The 16,835-nt window shown below is 60.6% G+C and overlaps 3 protein-coding genes across 5 annotated transcripts in view; 1 reads left to right on the top strand and 2 right to left on the bottom strand.

Moving 5' to 3' along the window:
* The window catches only part of RNF123 (ring finger protein 123), a 56,561-nt gene extending 42,640 nt beyond the window's left edge, over window positions 1-13,921 (top strand). For all 3 annotated transcript variants that reach the window (XM_032699530.1, XM_032699529.1, XM_032699528.1), the window contains exons 34-39: window positions 457-532; window positions 1,392-1,476; window positions 12,545-12,687; window positions 13,050-13,144; window positions 13,263-13,348; window positions 13,452-13,921. In XM_032699530.1, the coding sequence (XP_032555421.1) occupies window positions 457-532; window positions 1,392-1,476; window positions 12,545-12,687; window positions 13,050-13,144; window positions 13,263-13,348; window positions 13,452-13,551 (585 nt within the window). In that variant the 3' untranslated portion in view covers window positions 13,552-13,921. The remainder of the gene's footprint in view (window positions 1-456; window positions 533-1,391; window positions 1,477-12,544; window positions 12,688-13,049; window positions 13,145-13,262; window positions 13,349-13,451) is intronic.
* On the bottom strand, window positions 8,290-11,183 carry AMIGO3 (adhesion molecule with Ig like domain 3). Its single transcript, XM_032699543.1, has one exon. The coding sequence runs from the start codon at window positions 10,824-10,826 to the stop codon at window positions 9,180-9,182; it is 1,647 nt and encodes a 548-aa protein (XP_032555434.1). The 5' UTR covers window positions 10,827-11,183; the 3' UTR covers window positions 8,290-9,179.
* Window positions 13,922-14,010: 89 nt separating the features above from the next.
* Window positions 14,011-16,257, bottom strand: GMPPB (GDP-mannose pyrophosphorylase B). Its single transcript, XM_032699553.1, has 8 exons — window positions 16,051-16,257; window positions 15,905-15,985; window positions 15,783-15,831; window positions 15,099-15,400; window positions 14,944-15,022; window positions 14,721-14,848; window positions 14,356-14,538; window positions 14,011-14,197 (listed from the first exon to the last, which is right to left on the bottom strand). Exons 1-8 carry the CDS (start codon window positions 16,177-16,179, stop codon window positions 14,066-14,068), a joined length of 1,083 nt encoding a protein of 360 aa, XP_032555444.1. The 5' UTR covers window positions 16,180-16,257; the 3' UTR covers window positions 14,011-14,065.
* Window positions 16,258-16,835: the final 578 nt, after the last annotated feature.

The following is a 16,835-nucleotide window of genomic DNA, read 5'->3' as shown; positions in this document are numbered from 1 at the left end:
TCCTGCTGCCAGCTCCAGGCAGGGCAGGACCTGGACTGTGCTTCACCCTGCTGACACTGCTTTTGCCCACAGCTGCCAGCTCACTCTTCACATGCTGTGGCTGTCCTGGGGATTGTAGTTTCTGCTTGTCAGGAGCTTTTATCTGCAGAAGTAGCCTGGCTTCTGTAGGTGGGAATTCAGATTTAAGTGGAAGGTGCTGATATTCAGGTGTCTTAACCTCAGACTGACTCTTCTGTGGGAGGTTTTGGTCTGGTACAACCACTGTGGTGTGATGCCACCTTGTTCCATGCCAAAGCCAAGCTAGATGTGTGCTGTGAGCCTCCCTCTGCATTCACCAGCTCTCAGGCAACGAGCCCAAACTATAAGGACATGCTGCCCCAAAACTTGCTTTTCGGATGCTGCTTACAAGAAAGTCCATCCAGAAAATACAAACTCTCTCTTCTTTTCCCTACACAGCTTTTGAACCAGGTGCTGAACCGTGTGACAGCTGAAAGGAACTTGTTTGACAGAGTGGTCAACCTCCGTCTGCCTGGTGAGTCCACACATTAACCCTGTGTCCCTCTCTGGAAGCACACCCTTGGGAAGGGATGGATGGCTTGCAAGAAGGTTGGCGCAGAGGTGGATGGGATCAGGCCTCAGATATGCCACATCCCTGACTGGGAAGCCAGTCTGGTCCCACAGGCTGCAGCAGAAGTGCTGCCTTCAGAAGACATGTCAATCCTTCAGACAGATGTGAGCGTTGGTGCTCTTCCTTGGTCCAGCAGCTCTGGTTCCCTCCAGCATCCCTGTACTCGTGAGGCAGCTGACACACAGGTCTGGCTGTCCCTGGTGGAAGTGGCAGCTGTGTGTGCGTGGGTGGGCAGGTGTCTTGCTAAACACTGGTCTGGCACAGGTTGGGTGGGAGCTGTTTGAAAGGCTCAAAGCCCTGCACAGGCAGCAGGCACAGGTAGCAGGTTTGCTTGCTGGGCTCTGCATCGATGCACTGAACTGTTGGGGGAAGCTGTTCTCAGCAACATCAGCCCTCTTCCTTGAGAGGTGACTGTGGGCAGCTGAGCTGGGCCTGTGAGCAGACACTGGCTCCAGACGCTGTCTTATGGACATCCCATATTCCCTGTACAGCAGCTGCATTTTCCTTAGGAGAGGACAGACATCTTCTCCTCTTGAGGTTTGGAAGAGGCAGGAGTGCTCCATCATGAGAGCAGTGTCTGGGTCTGGGGTTCACATTAGTGGGGAAGACCCCTCTGTCCTTGATGACCCCCCCAGAGAGCCCCTGTCATGGTGCCTGGTGACTGATCACCTCCTGGACCACCAAGCCTGGCAGTAGTGGTGCAGCCCTGCTCTGCCTGTCACGTGGTGGCACCAGCTCTTACCTTTCTCTTTTGCTTCCGTAGGCCTGGAGAGCGTGGACCATTACCCAATCCTTGTGGCTGTGACGGGGATACTGGTCCGGCTGCTGGTGGACACTGATGTTCAGGGGTGAGTGGCTTTTGCCTTCCAAAGCAGAGGGTGTGTGGCACTGCTCTGGGCACTGCAGTAGTGGTGTTGGGAGGTGTTGGGAGGTGTTGCAGGTGTTGCAGGACGATGTGGGTGCATGGAGACTGCATGGAGGGAGGTGTGTGTGGAGCAGGTAGAAGCCAAAGAGCTTTGTGCCCCTGCAGCAGCTGCATCCCAGTGCTCCTGCTGGGTGCAAACCCCCTCGCTGTGCTGATGGAAAACCCTTGTGAGGGGTCCCTGTGAGGTGCTGTTCTGGCAGCACCCTCCTCCTCGGGATGGAGCCTGGCACTGTGGGATGGGACAGCTGCTGTTGGAGCTGCTGTATGTGAAAGAGCTGTGCTGATGTGGTGGCACAGGCGAAGTGCTGCAGCACGCAGGGATGGCTGGAAGGGGGTTCATTAAAGCTTCTTTGCCCTGGGCCCATCTCAGGAAGGCACCAGAATGTGTGCAGAGTGCTCTGGCTGCCCAGATCTGTGGCACAAAGGTGAGACAAGTCCTGTCCAGGCATTTGGGTGATTCTGATTTTAAGATGAAGCAAATCTTGTCTTTATGGTAGCGAGTTACTCAAAGAGGCAGCACTGGTGGAGTGATGTGGCTGGACAAAGCCACAGCTGACCTGATCATTTATGTGTGTCTGTGTCTGCTTGTACCAAGTCCTGCAAATAGACTTATTCTGACACTCTGCAGCCCTGCCTTTGCTGTCTCCCATTGTCATTCGTAGGTGTCTTGCCTGGTCACTGTGTGCTTTAGGCTGCTGTTGGAGATGGGACTCTCCTGTCTGTGCTGTACATCCTGCTTGTTTTCATGTTGGAGAACACGATAATCTCTGGCTCTGCAGAGAGGAGAGTCCCATCTGGCTGAGCAGCTCAGCCCTGCAGCCAGTCTTTCAGCTTCTTCTCTCAAGGACTCAAAAGATGTACACAAATATATCTAATTATAACCTGCCTCCCGTGGCTGCTGCACCAGTCTTACAGCCCTAAGTGTGACAATGCCAAGCATTGATCAGTGGCCTTTCTGGGCTGGGAACAGGGGTGAGTTTTGCTCGCCCCCAGAACTCTGCTCTGTGGAAAGGGCAATCATGAATTTGACACCACGACTAGACATTTCTTCCTGGAGGAAAGGAAGGAGGTGATAAAGCTTTATCCTGCATGCCAGGCAGGATGAGAAGTCCTTCCCTGACACTCTGTCGCTTAAACATCTGCCCCAGGTCAGGTCACTTGTAGGGTCAAAATGGGAAAGGGATGTCCCTCAGTTTAGCAAACTCTAAAGAGCTCTGGGGACATGGTGGTGTGATGTCAGTCACATCCTTTCTAGCCTACAGGGACTCCTGGAGAGACAGAAAGCTTCCAGACTGTGTCCTTTCCTTGAAAAGCCAATTGTGCTTTGTGAAGCCTGGGCAGCCATTGTCCCCTGTCTACCAGCAGCATCCTCCATGCCTTGGGCTGTGCAGTCACAAACCAGAGGCACTGTGCAGGTCTCTGACTGATGTTCAAAGGCTTTGCAGTTACCTCCCTGGGCACTGGAAAGCAGAAATAAATACAAAATAGGGGAATGATGCATGAAAAGCATTGTGTCCTTAAGGTGGACCTAACTGAGCAGGAGGAACACAAGGTGGAACAGGAGGAAGCCCAGGAAAAAATATCTATAAACCAAAATGCTTGTCTGTGATTTTGCAAAACCATGCACTAAACCTGAGGTTTGATGCATCAGTGATCTATAAAAGGCAAGCAAACGTTGCAGGGGAACCATTGAGGTCAATCAAGGCAAAAGAACTGAGGCTGGTGGCTTGGAGACCCTCTGCTGATACCTAAACAGAGGGGATGGGCAGTCTGGAGGCAGAGACCAGCATGGCCAAAGGCAGAGTGCCTCACATGGAAGGAAAAACTGAACCCCCCACCCTGTTTGCAACACTCTGAATTGAGAACTGGGTGTTGCACCCCACTGACAGAGCAATTCTACTCCATGCAGGCACATTGTGAAATGGCAAAGAGAGGTGGGATGGAGAAAACCAGCAGGTGTGAGAGCAACCACTGAGGCTTTTCTGCTGCCTTTGCATTCCTGGGGGGCTCAGCCCTGTTTTGATCCTGTTTGCAAAGCACCATCACCACGGGGTGCTGAAGCCTGGGTGGTGCAGCTGGGATGACAGTTGCCCCAAAGCCAGGGAGATGATATGTCAGTGATGGAGCACAGGGATGGCCCAGAGCACAGCAATGGGAAGCATCTGTCTCCAGGTGCGTGAGTAAAAGGATGGTCTGTGGAATGGAAAAGGAGAATTCAAACCTTCCTCGGGTCTGTACATTCCCATGGAAGGTGATTGCTATGGGTTGTGTTGCTGCAAGGAGGAACTGAAGTGATTTAAAGGGTCCCATATGTAACCAGGCCCTCCAGAGCAGATCCGTTTGTGTGAACTCATGTGGAGACAGCTTTCCTTTTTCCTTTCCTTTTCCTTTCTCCCTTCCTCTCAGCAGCAAGCAGGATAATGGGATGAGCTTTTGTCCTTTCCCAGAAACACTCTGCCCAGGCAGTGCTGGAAGCAGGTAGAAATCTCTCCCAGGTCCCAGATTGCCAGAAATCATTAACAGAGAAGTTTTTCCAACCCACGTTTGCAGGAATGTCCCTGTGGGAATTACCAGGGACACTAGCTGTTACCCTGGCTGGTTCCCTGTGAGAAGGCTGTGCCCCAGAGAATGAGGGACCTCGGGAGACTTCCTTGGCTTGGCTGTGTTTTTTCTGGTCGCCTCCAACCCAGTAAGCAGACACTGTACCAGGTACTTGGTTGGAAGGTGCTGCAAGCTCTTCTGGGAGTGGAGGAATGAAGTCCCATTTATGGGGCCAAAACATTCTGATGGGGAAAGGTGGGAGTAAGGAGGATCAGGGCCCTGCCAACTCATCCAGCCACGTTATCAGGCTGCAATCAGATGCCTCAGCTTCTCCTTTCCCAGCACAGGACACTCAGCCAGGCATCAAGTCCTCTTGCTACGGACTCCTGGCATCAAACAGAGCCATTAAGCACAAGGCAAGGGAGCATTGCCCAGGCCAGGCTGTGGTGAGATGGTTGATCCATCGTTTGCTGTAGTCCCTGGATGCAGGAGGCTGTGCTTTTGAGAGAGCAGAGATGCATTTCCTTGCTGGGTTGGGCAGGACAGGCTGGTGCTGCTTGTGGTGAGCCAAAGCTTCAGTGCCCCCCTCCCAGCCCTCGGGTCTGACAGCACTGGGCAGCACTGCTTTGGGGAGTCTCAGTGGCTGGCAGGGCTGAGGAGGCAGAGATGTCCATGTGCTGCCTGTTTGCCAGGCCCTAATGACTGAGTGGGGAGGAAAGGGAAAGTAGGATCTGGCAGGCTGAGCCGGGAGCTGGGCTGAATCCACACCACAGACCCTGGCTGCCTCCAGCCAGTATCATCCCCCTGTTTGTCTGCTTGCTAAATAATTGAGCAGATTTTCTATTAAGCCTCCTTCAGAGTGAGCTAATGGAGCAGTGTTGGCCAGAGCTGGTGTCAGGATCCTGGCAGGAGCGAGCGCAGGGGAAGGGGTGAGGCCAGAAGGTGAGGCTGTGGTCCCCTGTGTGTGAGGGCCCACTGTAATTAGGGCTGGGCATATAGGTTAGAATGGCCTTTGTGGGAAGTGAGTGGCCATCCTGGGCTGAGGATGAGCAGTGTTGTGCCAGGGCTTGGCCACTGCTCTGCTCCTCAGGCTTCCCCCATGCCCCATGGACACCTCATGCTTCTCCCATGCCCCATGGACACCTCGTGCTTCCCCCCTGCCCCATGGACACCACCCGCTCAGAGGCAGGGGCATGATGCTCTCAGGGTGAGGGTTGGAGGCACCTTGGAGGCAGACTAAGCAGATTCTGCTCAGTTGCCAGATGGTTTTGGGATCACCTCTGCTGGAGAGGTCAGGAGATCCTAGTCTGCAGGTTCCCAAACAGCCACGTACCTATGTGCTCAAGCACTGCTGGGACCCTGGGGATTTGGCTGGTTGCTGTGGACATGGTAGTTCTCTGCAATCCTGTAGGACCCTGTAATTACCGATCAATTAAACACTAATACTCCTTCAACATGTGTTGGTGAGTGAGCTGTGGTGGAAGGAGGGGCAGGAGCAGACATTTCATGGACCATTTAGTCTAAAGGAGTCCTTGCTACCTTGCTCTGAAGTCTCAGAAGATGAGTGGTACCCCAGTCTTGCAGTGTGTAACATATTGAGGCGAGTGTGAGCAAGAGCATGGAAGAATGACTAGCTCAGACATAGGTTTCATGGTTAAAAAAGGAGTCTGGTCTTGCAGTTTTTACAAGCTGCCAGCTCCAAATGCTGTGTCCTGAGCAGTGGGACTGCCAGGGCTCGGCCCTCCCAGCCTCTCAAGGCTGTCGGGCACACATTGGGAGTCAGGAGCAGGCATTGTGCTGGCCAGCACCAGGCTTTGCTGCTTTGAGCTCTTTGGAAAACTGTGAGCATCACAAGGAAAGGATTCGGGTCCAGCCATGTTCATCATGTGTCCAGCCCCAGTGGCAGGAGGACAGGACAGGACTGGCATTCAGTGCACCCGCATTGTCCTGGCTGAGGTGTGAAGTGCCAGGGGAGACAGGAGTCAGCATTGAATGCTGGTCCCCAAAGCTAATCCTTATCCCAAAGCTAGTCCTTGTCCCCATGCATGCTGGCACAGGTCCCTGTGTGCTGGGGCTGCTGTGCTTTGTGCTGACCCACTGCTTTACCCTGCAGAGCCGAGGAGCAGGAGGGTGGTTTGGTGGGAGCCAGGGCTGTGATGGTGCAGATGGCTGCTGAGAGAGGACAGGGTATTCCTCGGGGAACATCCATTAGGTTTCTCAACTCCTGCCTGTCAGAGAGGCTGTGCTCCCAGCTATGTTTTTCTTTGCTGAGATGTTCTGCCTTTCAGGCTGGTTAATGAACTGCTTCAACAGTTTGAACCGCCCTCCCCTGCTCATTGGAGCAGACATGTGGTGTGGGATCCTTTCTAAGCATCAGGAAGGTGTGAAAAGCAGCAGCAGGATTTTCGTGGTTAAAGGCAATGGGATCCCTCGGGGGCAGCACTGATACAGACCTCAGATATGCTGTTCCCAGCAGAGCAAGGCTCAGCCTTCCTGCAGGGATAGGAGAATTGCAGGCTCTCCTGGGCTTTTCCAGGCTGGTGTTTCCCTGGAGAGTCCCTGAGAGCTTTTCTTACACTCCTTGGCCTGAGCTTTCCCTAAGCTTCAGTTGTTACCCTCAGCTGAGGATGCAGGTTTGCAGGAGCACTAATGCCTGGGAAGCTGCTGTTGGCGCCAGGGAAGGGGAAGGTTTGCAAGGAGACCGACAAGGATGGAGACAGTGGGTGGGTAACACTCAATCTGGGTGCTGGAGCCTGGAGCAGCACTTCACTTTTCCTTTTGGAGGAAGATGTGGTGCTTAGATGTGGTAAGTGCTCTGGCATGGGCTTAGCACTGTCTCAGCAGGCATGGGTGGCACTTGGGGCAGTGCCCTGGTGTGGTTTAGACCTGGGTGCACTTGCCTGGGTCTCTTTCCCAGACATTCCCAGGTCAAATTGAAACCATCCTTCCCATGGATCCCTGCCTGGGTGCGAAGCCAGAGAGTGGCAGCACCTCATCTCCACCCTCAAGGTGTCACTCACCTCTCTGTCTGACACCTCGTCACCCCCTGGCAGCCCCTGGTGTGGCCAGCACGGTGTCCTGGGCTAATCAGGACGCTGTGCTAACACGAGGTGACAGGGCCAGCAGTGCTGGGTGTGGGGGAGCAAGGGCACAGCCTGGCAGGGCCTGTCGCTCCACATCTCATCACCTTGGGGGCTGCAGGGGCACAGATCATGAATTGTGTGGAGCTGAGCGCAAGGTCAGCGTCAGGAGCAGTGCTGGGAGGCTGCAGCTGTCTCAGGATAGCTACTCTTCCAAACACTGTCCCCTCCTTAGATGGGTGAGGGGTTTCTGACAAGTGCTTTAGGCACAGTTGGGTTTTTGCTGGGAAAAAAGCTGCTTGTTTCCTGGCAGGAAAAGTTGAAGGCTGTGTGCTAGTGCTGTCCCAGTGCCACAGGGACCTTCCCCTCCCACCAGTCACAGGGCTGCCAGCGGCTCTTGGGACCGGGATGCTCAGCCAAGATGGGGTTGCAGGTTGGGGTGCAGTTCTTTGAAGGGTCCTGGTCCCCGTTGTGTCTGAGCTGTGCTCCTGCCTGCAGGGTGACCCCAGCCTCCCCTGTGCTGCACATGACAGCCACATGCTCCTGCTTCAGCTGTGGGTGGGATGCTGGTGACCAGCAAGTGGGTAGGATACCCTTATCCCTCCGTGGGATCAGGCAGGTGTTGGGGGGCAGAGCCAGTCCCTATGCCAGGCCAATGCAAGGCTGGGTGACAGGAAAGGCAGCGCAGGTTACAGCGAGTCGGGGTCTCCATCGGCAGGGGACACTGGGACTGAGACAAAGGCAGGGCCAAGTCCCCTCCTGAGCGGTGCCTCTCCCCTGCATCTAAACCCTGCTCATCCCTTTTGGGGTCTGGATGTGCCCTTGTGTCAGTCAGTGCTGCTCCCTCCTGATCTCCCAGGCATCACTTTGGGGACCTGCTCTCCAGGGAAAAGCCTCCTCTCGCAGCAGCCCCAGGCCTGCTCAGCACATTTAACCCCCTCGCCGAGGCCACCCAAACGCCATTTGATGGGAGCAGAGGCTGTGAGCCTTGTGCCAGGCCAGCAGGAATTCAGGGCTCACTCAGACCCCGGACTCCCACTGCTGTGCCCGGGAGCTGCAGGGTGGCTGCTCGCTGCTGCAAGGGCAAGGAGACACTCAGCCCAGTGTGAGCTTAAAAAAATAGGCATTTTTATTCCAATGGAACTAGAGAATTACGACCCAGGAGAGGGGAGGATTACTCACATTTATCGATAGGCTGATTAGGTTACTGCCTAAATAGCTGTGCTTGAGCAGTGTCCGCCTCAAGGAGAAGCAGCGCAGGAGCGTGGCGCAGTGGAGACCTCATTGTCCTTGGTGGCACGGGGAGCTCTGAGCAATGCGGGCCGGGGCGCTGTGTCGCGTCACCTAATCCTGCCTTCGCTATTTACAGCTCCTCGGGAAGCAAAAGCTTGTAAGGTTTGCTTGGCTGCGTGGCTGGGTGGGCGCTGAGCTCCATCCCCCCTGCGTGGCCACGTTTGGGGGAGAGGCTGTGTACCCCCCCCTTGTGATGGGGTCATGCTCCCCCTGCTCCCAGCCATGGCATGCTGATAGGGACTGGCACAGGCTGGGAGACAACGGTGGCATTGCCGTCCCCAGAGGCCCTGTCATGAGTGAGGACAGTGTCCCACATGTCACAGCTATTCCTTGGCCTAGGGGTCTGTGGTGGCGGTGTCAGGTTGGGCACCTCATGACTGAGGACGTGGCAGATCCCCAGCCCCAGTGTCACCATTAGGGAGGGTGGGTGCCCAAAAGAAGGGGGGTTTCTCCAGCATGCTGGGTTCATCAGCATTACCCTTGTGCTAACGAGGCTGTTGCCAGTGGATTATGCAAGGAGCTCTTGCTGGGCACCAATGTGCCTGTGACCCAAAACCCACCAGGAGCTCATGGCTGAAGCGGTTGTGGGTGATGATGATCACTCCCATGGGTCGGACTCAAGCCAGGAACTCGGGGTGCCCAATAATCCTGTTCTAGCAGCGATGGAGACCAGCTGTCATGAGGCCCTGGTTTTTCTCCCACCTCTGCCCCGCTACGACACAATGGGGGTGTCAGAAAAGACAGAACTGATGGACTCTGTGTCTGACTTGAGCTGCAGGACCTTGGGGTGCTTGGGGTCGGGGAAGTCCTCACCGAGGGCCAGGCGGATCTTGCCGTTCTGCGTCTCCCTGATGGGCTCGAGGAAGGCGACGTGCTTGTTGGTGCCGGCCCTGCGGTTTGGCCCGTCGGTGGCAGGGGGGGTGGTGCTGAGGATGGAGGACTGGGCACTGCACTCCTGCGGGGGGCTGAGCGGAGCTGGCTTCTTGCAGCAGCGCAGGCAGCGGCACGGCGTGAGGTACAGGTAGATGATCACCAGCACCAGGGTCACGATGCAGCCCAGCAGAGTCGTGAGGCCTGTGTTGAAGGTCTCCCCGGCCGGCTTGGGGTACTGGACGGTCACATTGAACTCACACAGCCTGCTGAAATTGTGGGTGCTCTTGGTGAAGCCTACGTAGACCCCTGAGTGCCAGGGCTTGGCCACAGCGATCCTCAGGCTGCCGTTGCGAAAGACCTCCAGGGAGCCATCGCTGTTCCCCGGGTGTTTGATGGGCTCGTGTTGAGGGGAGATCCACATGTAGGTAGTGGCCGAGGACGGCAGGCTGGTGTTACAGGTGAGCAGGATGGGCTGGTCCACCATCACCTGGAAGGGCGAGAGGTCCGCATCTCCAGGGCCTGCCAAGCAGTTCTCAAACATGGGGCTGTATTTGTGGACCTTGATCAGGGACCGGGGCACGTTGCCAGATACCTTGCAGGTGTGTTCCTCAAAGAAATCCTTCACGGAGCTGAATCCTCGCTGCTTCCAGCGCTGGAGCATCAGGTAGAGCGGGCAGCTGCACCTGATGGGGTTGTTGTGAAGGTACAAACCGTTCCCGATGTTTTCGGGCAGAGCCACCAGCACCTCCACAGGGATGCTGCTCAGGCAGTTGGAGGAGAGATCCAGCGTACGGAGGTTGTAGATCCCCAGCCCCTGCACCGCATGGAAGGGGAAGGTGGTCAGGTTGTTCCAGCTCAGGTAGACTTTCCGCAGACCACTCAGCTTGGAGAAGGCGTTTTCATCCACCCGCTTGATGTGGTTGTTGTAGAGCAGCAGCTCCTCCAAGCTCACCAGCGCCTCGAAGTAGTGCGTCTCCACGGCGTGCAGGTGGTTGGAGGACATGTCCAGGTGCCGCAGGTAGGAGGCATTGTGGAAAGCCTGCGGAGAAAGGTCCCGAATCTGGTTGTGACTGATGTGGAGGGCCTCGAGGTGCGGGAGGGCGGCCAGCCAGCGGTCGTGGAGTTGGGTGAGGGCGTTGTGGCTGAGGTCCAGCGTGGTGGTGGTGGACGGCAGTGCCTGGGGCACTCGCTGCAGCGTCTGCCGGCTGCAGCTCAGCAGGTCGGAGGTGCAGATGCAGGCGGAGGGGCAGAGGCGGGACTGCGGGGAGGCTTGGGGAGCGCGGCCGGGGGCGCACAGCTGGAGCAGCAGCAGCAGCAGCTTCGCCACCCGCGGCCAGAGCGGGTCTGCGGTCACCGGTGGGGACATTGTGGCGGGCAGGAGCTTCTGTGCAGCCTGGCAGCACAGCCAGGCTCGATGAGACGCGAGAGAAAGCGTGTCGCCGTCCCCCCTGCTCTCCCCCGGTGCTGCCTTGGCTCTACCGAGCATCCAGAGACGCCCCTTTGCACCCCGCGAAGGAGGATCCCGATTCCAGCCGTGAGGCTTGAAAAGAGTTAAAGGGCGGCATCGCCCTGCCCGGCTCCGCCGCGGCTCACCCGAGGCTGCCCCGTACCTGTGCTCCGGCGGGCCGGGGGCTGCGGGGGGACGGCCGGGAGCCGCCGATCCGCATCAGGGGGGTTGAGGCGCTCCGTGTCGGGCTCTGTGTGGGCGCCTCGCTGCCTCCTGGAGCTGCGCATCCCTGGAGTGCGAAGTTTCTCAGCGCTCAGCGCCGCCGGGGCACATCCCCGCGCTCCAGCCTTCGGGGAGCCCCGTCCGGGTCCCTCCCGGGCAGCACCTCCCGGGAGCCGGGCGCGCTGCGGGAGCGCGGTCCCGCGCCTGCCCTTATTTAGGCGCGGGCGGTGCGCGGCGAGGGGGCCGGGCGGGATCCCATTGGCCCCGGCGCGGGGAGTGGTGGCCGCGGCGGTGGCCCCGGCCCTCCCTGCGAGTGGGCAGGGCGAGCGCAGCCCTGCGTGGTCGCTTGTCCCCCGGGGGAGCTCAGGGCCGCTCCGGCCGTACCAGTGAGCAGCCGCGTCCCTCCCGCCGGAGAACGGCAGCTGCGACCGGCTCTGATCCGTAAAGCGGCTGCTCCACCACTGCCCAGCCTCTGGGAGGATGCTGGAATAAACCCACCCCGTCGTCACCTCTGGGAGCCCCTCGTGTTCCATCCTGCGCCCGGGCTGGGAGTGGGGATGGCGGTCACTCCCCGCAGTGCTCCTTATCTCCCGGCCGTGCTCCTTCCCTCTGCGCGCATCCTGACCACCTCCTGCACAAGCTGGTGGGGACCCCCCAGCACCCTCAGCCATGGGGTGAACAAACAGGATGGCCGAGCCCCGCAGGGTCGCCACGGCAGAGGGGGAGCCGTGGGCTGCTGGTGGAGAGGGGGTGGCCACAGGGTGAAGGACACGCAGGAATGTCATTATCCAGCGCCCAGGCGGTTAGTGGGAAGAGGAGAGCTGGGGAATTGGTTTCCATTAGGGCAGCAAAAAGCTAATTTGGCGGCTGCGGCTGCTGCGAGTCAAGGGGCTGTTAACCCCCTGCGCCCCGGCTCAGCCTGCGACAACTGGATGTTCCCTCACTCCTCCTGCCCCTCTTGCCACTGGAGTGGCTGGGCTTGCCCCTGGGCCGGCCACGAAGCCAGTTCTGCTTCTTGCCAAGGGCCATGAACGGGCCACGGCACTGATGCCCGATGGAGACACCCATTAAGGTGCCCTTCATCCCTCTTGCCTGTCCCCACTGAAGCCAGGAAGAGCCACGACTGCTCCCTCCTGTCTTGTGGGGGCACCTGCTTGCCCTGGGGGCACCCTGAGCTGTCCCCTTGGTGCACGGGGCCACAGCCCCCGGCGTCAGGCTGCTGTGGGACATCTCCCCTTCTCCCCTGCGGGGCTGTGACCCGGGGCAGCGCTGGCAGCTCCAGCCGCCCCCGCAGCTCCCCAGGCTCTGTGGGCGTGAGGGCTGCAGCCTCAGCAAGTGCTGATGCACCATATCGATCGCCGGAGCCTCCCAGTCGAGGCTGACAGGGGAGGAGGAGGGTGGCTGCTACCCTTTGGCTGCAGTTGGGCATGTTTCCCTGGCTCCCAGGGAGCGGGGGGACCACCAGCTGGGGATGCAGCCGGGTGGCCTGGGCCTGCAGGGTGTGCTGTCTGTGATCTGACTGTGTCCCTTGGCAGGGCCGAGCGAGCGACGGCGGTGCTGCTGGCGGATCCCTGCTTCCAGCTGCGCTCCATCCAGTACCTGCTGGGCCACGCTGAGCCCTCGGCCCTGGCAGCTGCTGCCCCGGCCACGGACAAGCGCCATTTCTCCCTGCACACCTGTAAGTGCCGGCACTGCGCTGGGAGCTGGGCTGTGCTCACCACCTGCCCACAGCTGGGCTGGGAACGGGGCTGCTGGTGGTGTCTGTGTCCCCTGCAACATGTCCCGGCCCTTTTAGTCCTGGGGACAGGCATCCTTGACCCTTATCCCCCAGCAGGACACTTTAGATGGGGATGTCTCCACTGCCTGCTTGTCAGCATTTCTGTCCCTCTCAGTGCCCAATGTCCAGCCTGCTGTCCCCAGCACGGGGATCCCTGTCCTGGCTGGTCCCCAAGGGGATGCAGCCCCCCCTTCATCACCCAGATGCCTCAGGGCAGCCTGAGGGTCCCATCCACCCCATGTACACCCACTCTGTCCCCCCAGACACAGAGTATATCAGTGCTGAGGAGCTGGCAAAGGTGGAGAAGATGCTGAGCCACCTGAGTGAGGAGTCCAAGCAGGCAGCTGCCACCACACTGGTGAGTGTCTCCTCCCCCCAGCCCTGTCCCCATCCTCGGCAGAAGCCCCGGCTCTGGCACAGCTGCCCTGAGACACAGGGCTTTGTCTGCCACATTAACTGCCTGGTGACCCCCACAGCCCACCAGTGAGGAGGACCTGTGCCCCATCTGCTACGCACACCCCATCTCTGCCATCTTCAGGCCCTGCTCCCACAAGTCATGCAAGTGAGTAACTCCCATGCCTGACCCCTGCCAGGGCAATTGCCAGCCCCCAGCTCCCCTGTGCCATGAGGGTGGGGGGCTGATGCTCTTTCCTCCTCTGTCCCAGAGCCTGTATCAACCAGCACCTGATGAACAACAAGGACTGCTTCTTCTGCAAGGCCACCATCACGGGGGTGGATGACTTCACCAAGCCAGCCAGCTCGTAGAGCCCAGCCCTGCCCCACAGGCTCCCCCAAGCTGATGGGGGTGGCCCCCCTACCCCATGCTGGCTTCTCCCCAAACGCTTGCCCTGCTCAGGGCCGTGGGACCCTCACCCAGAGGGCCAGGACCCAGCATGGGGCTGCAGTGTGGGGTGGGGGGCTGCAGGGTGGGAGAGGCCAGCGTCCCCTCGCCTGGCAGCCTCTCTGTCCCGTGGGCCATTCTCAGGGAGGGGAGCCCGAGGCCTTGGCTCTGCAGCAGCGCTGGGAACATGTGGCAGCCCCAGGGCAGTGGGGCTGGGCTGGGCGTTCGGGCTGTTAACTTGCCCCTGGCTGGGGGCTGACTTCGTGAAATGCAACATTAAATTATTCTTCCTTATGTGGTGCCTTGAGACACAGGGAGGGGAAGCCAGGCCAGCCCTGGCAAGCGACCCGGTGTTTGGGCCATGCTCAGGTAATGCTGAACAGTAAATGGAAATATAAATATTTAATCCAAGGAGGGCTGGGGCCGCAGGGTGCTCTGCTACATGATGATGCGCGGCTCTGGCACGGACTCGGCGATGGATTTGTGTGGCAGCACATTGGCCCCGTTGAGGTAGAGCTCGTCGTTGACGATGACGTCCTCACCCAGCACGGTCACGTTCTCCATGCGCACCTGCCCGGAGAGGCTCCATCACACCCGCCCGGCTCAGGCCCTGGGCTGTGCTCCCACTCCTGCCCACAGGCGCCGGCACATCCCTCCAGCCACAGCCTGAGGAGGCGGGAGGGCAAGAGCTGAGCTTCAATACCCTGCAGGGGTACCCAGGGCCTCACCCACTGGCCCACAGAGCAGCTCCATCCCACGATGCAGGACTCCAGCCAGGAGTGGGAGCGGATGCGGGCCCCCTCCAGCACGGTGCAGCGTTTGATGCGCACCCCGTCCTCCACCACCACGCCGGCCCCGATCGTCACGTTAGGGCCGATGACACAGTTTGCCCCAATCTTGGCGCTGGGGTCCTGGAAGGAAGATGGGCTGTGCCAGGGTTGGGAGGGCAGACAGAGCTCTTGGCACAGCCCAGGCCACTAGGCCAGCGTGGGGACAGGAAGGCACAGCTCGAGGATGGCAGTGAGGAGAGCAGTGGCACGCGGAGAGCCCATGACATGTGCCCGGGGCTGATGTGCTGGGGGCTGGCACTTACCACCAGCACGTTCCCTACAACACCGGGCCCTGAGTGCAGCTTCTCAGGGTGCTGAGCCCGCAGCGCCTGCAGGTACATGCACATGCCCGTGAGGAAGTCCTTTGGCTGCCCAATGTCCATCCAGAAGCCTGCAGGGACAGAGCCGTGGTGACAACCCCCAGAGCAGGGGTGGCAGAGCAGGCAAGACCCCCCGATGCTGCCTGCACTGTGCACAGGGCCTTACCCTGCAGCTCCATGGCATAGAGCTGCCCGTCCTTCGCCATGGCCGGGAAGATCTCCTTCTCGATGGAGGTGGGGCGCAGCTGCAGGGACAGGGAGCAGGGCTGAGCAGGGGACCCAGCCCCCCAGCCTGGCCCAGCCCAGGCCCCCGGCTTGTACCTGGATGCGCTGCAGGATGCCGGGGTTAAAGATGTAGAGCCCGGCATTGATCTTGTTGGACACGAAGACGCGCGGCTTCTCCACGAAGCGGCAGATGCGGCCGGTGTCGGCCTCGCACACCACCACGCCGTACTTGGCCGGCTCCTCCACGCGGGTCACCACCAGCGAGCCCTCGCCGCCGTGGTGCCGGTGGAAACGGGCCAGCGCCTCAAAGGGGAACTCGCAGATCACGTCGCTGTTGAGGACAAAGAAGGGCTCCCCGTCCTCGGCCAGCAGGTCCCGTGCCAGTGCCAGCGGCCCCGCTGCCCAGCCGGGAATAACCCCGCGGGGATGCGGTGAGCCCAGTGCCCGGGTCCTGCTGGCCCCGCCTCTGCCCGTCCCACCATGCCCCCGCAAAGTCCCCAGTCCCTCTGGATCCTCAGCTGGCCCCGCTTTCCCGTGTCCATCCTGGCATCCCCCTCCAGGTGCTCCCGGTCCTCCCATCCGTACGCTGTCCATACCCATGCTGTTGTCCATGCCGTCCCGCCCCTGTTGCCCCCCAGCCCTACACATTCATACCCACCCTGCTGCCCACGGTGCCGCCTCCCAGCGTCCCCAGCCTTGCCAGACCCATCCCCAGCACCCACCCCGCTGCCCCCGGGCCTCACTCCATCCCGCCCGCCCCCGCCCCTACATGCATCCTACCTGTGCCCAGCGGCTCCTTCTCGTGGGACATGGAGATGCGGATGCCGAGCTGCGGGCACAGGGTGAGTGGGGGGGCGGGCTGGGTTGCGGGGGGAGGCCGGGGGAGGCGGAAGGGCCCTTACCCGTTGTTCCTGCTCCCGCATGGCGGCTTCCAGCGCCTCCGACATGTAGCTCACCGCCAGCACCACATGGCTGACGCCCGCCTGCGGGAGCGCGGGTCAGCCGGCGGCGGGGCGGCCCCCGCACCCCCCGCGCCCCGCACCCCCACCTGCCGGAGAGCCTCCAGCTGGTGCAGCAGCACCGCCTTGTTGCAGAACTCCACCAGCGGCTTCGGCCGGCTCAGGGTCAGCGGCCGTAGCCGCGTCCCGAAGCCGCCCACGAGGATCAGCGCCCGCATCCCCCCGCGTCCCGCGCCAGCGCCCGCACCGACACGTCAGCGCCTGGCGCGCCGGGCGCGTCACCGCCGTGCGGCCCCGCCCCGCCCGCGTCCTGCCCCCCGCCCCCGCACAGAGCCCGCCCCACACAGCCCGCCCCCGGCCTACAGCCCATCCCCGGCACAGAGCCCGCCCCACACAGCCCGACCCCGACCTACAGCCCGCCCCGGGCACAGAGCCCGCCCCCGTCCCACAGCCCGCCCCACACAGCCCGCCCCCGTCCTACAGCCCATCCCCGGTACAGAGCCCGCCCCACACAGCCCGCCCCCGTCCTACAGCCCGCCCGCCCCTGTCCTACAGCCCGCCCCGGGTACAGAGCCCGCCCCCCCAGCGGTCCTACAGCCCGCCCGCCCGAACCCTAGAGCCCGCCCCGCCCCGCCCGCCCGCTCGGGTCCGAGAGCCCGCCCAGATTCCATCGCCCGTCCACTCCCAGCGCTCACCCCCGCACTCGTCCTCCCGCCCGCCCCGGGGGCAGAGCGGTCCCGCTCCCCACCGCAGCAGCGCACGGCCGGTCCCGGCTGCAGCCCTGCCCGGGCTCCCCCGACGAGAAGAGGGCAGGGGCACGGCCGTACCCCGCTCCGGGCGGTGACGTTTAACACCAACCCCCCCCCCTTTCCCC

Source organism: Chiroxiphia lanceolata, chromosome 11, assembly GCF_009829145.1.
Source record: "Chiroxiphia lanceolata isolate bChiLan1 chromosome 11, bChiLan1.pri, whole genome shotgun sequence".
Lineage (NCBI taxonomy): Eukaryota > Metazoa > Chordata > Aves > Passeriformes > Pipridae > Chiroxiphia > Chiroxiphia lanceolata.
The sequence above is the reverse complement of the archived record's forward strand: the minus strand, read 5'-3'. Positions and strand labels throughout refer to the sequence as shown.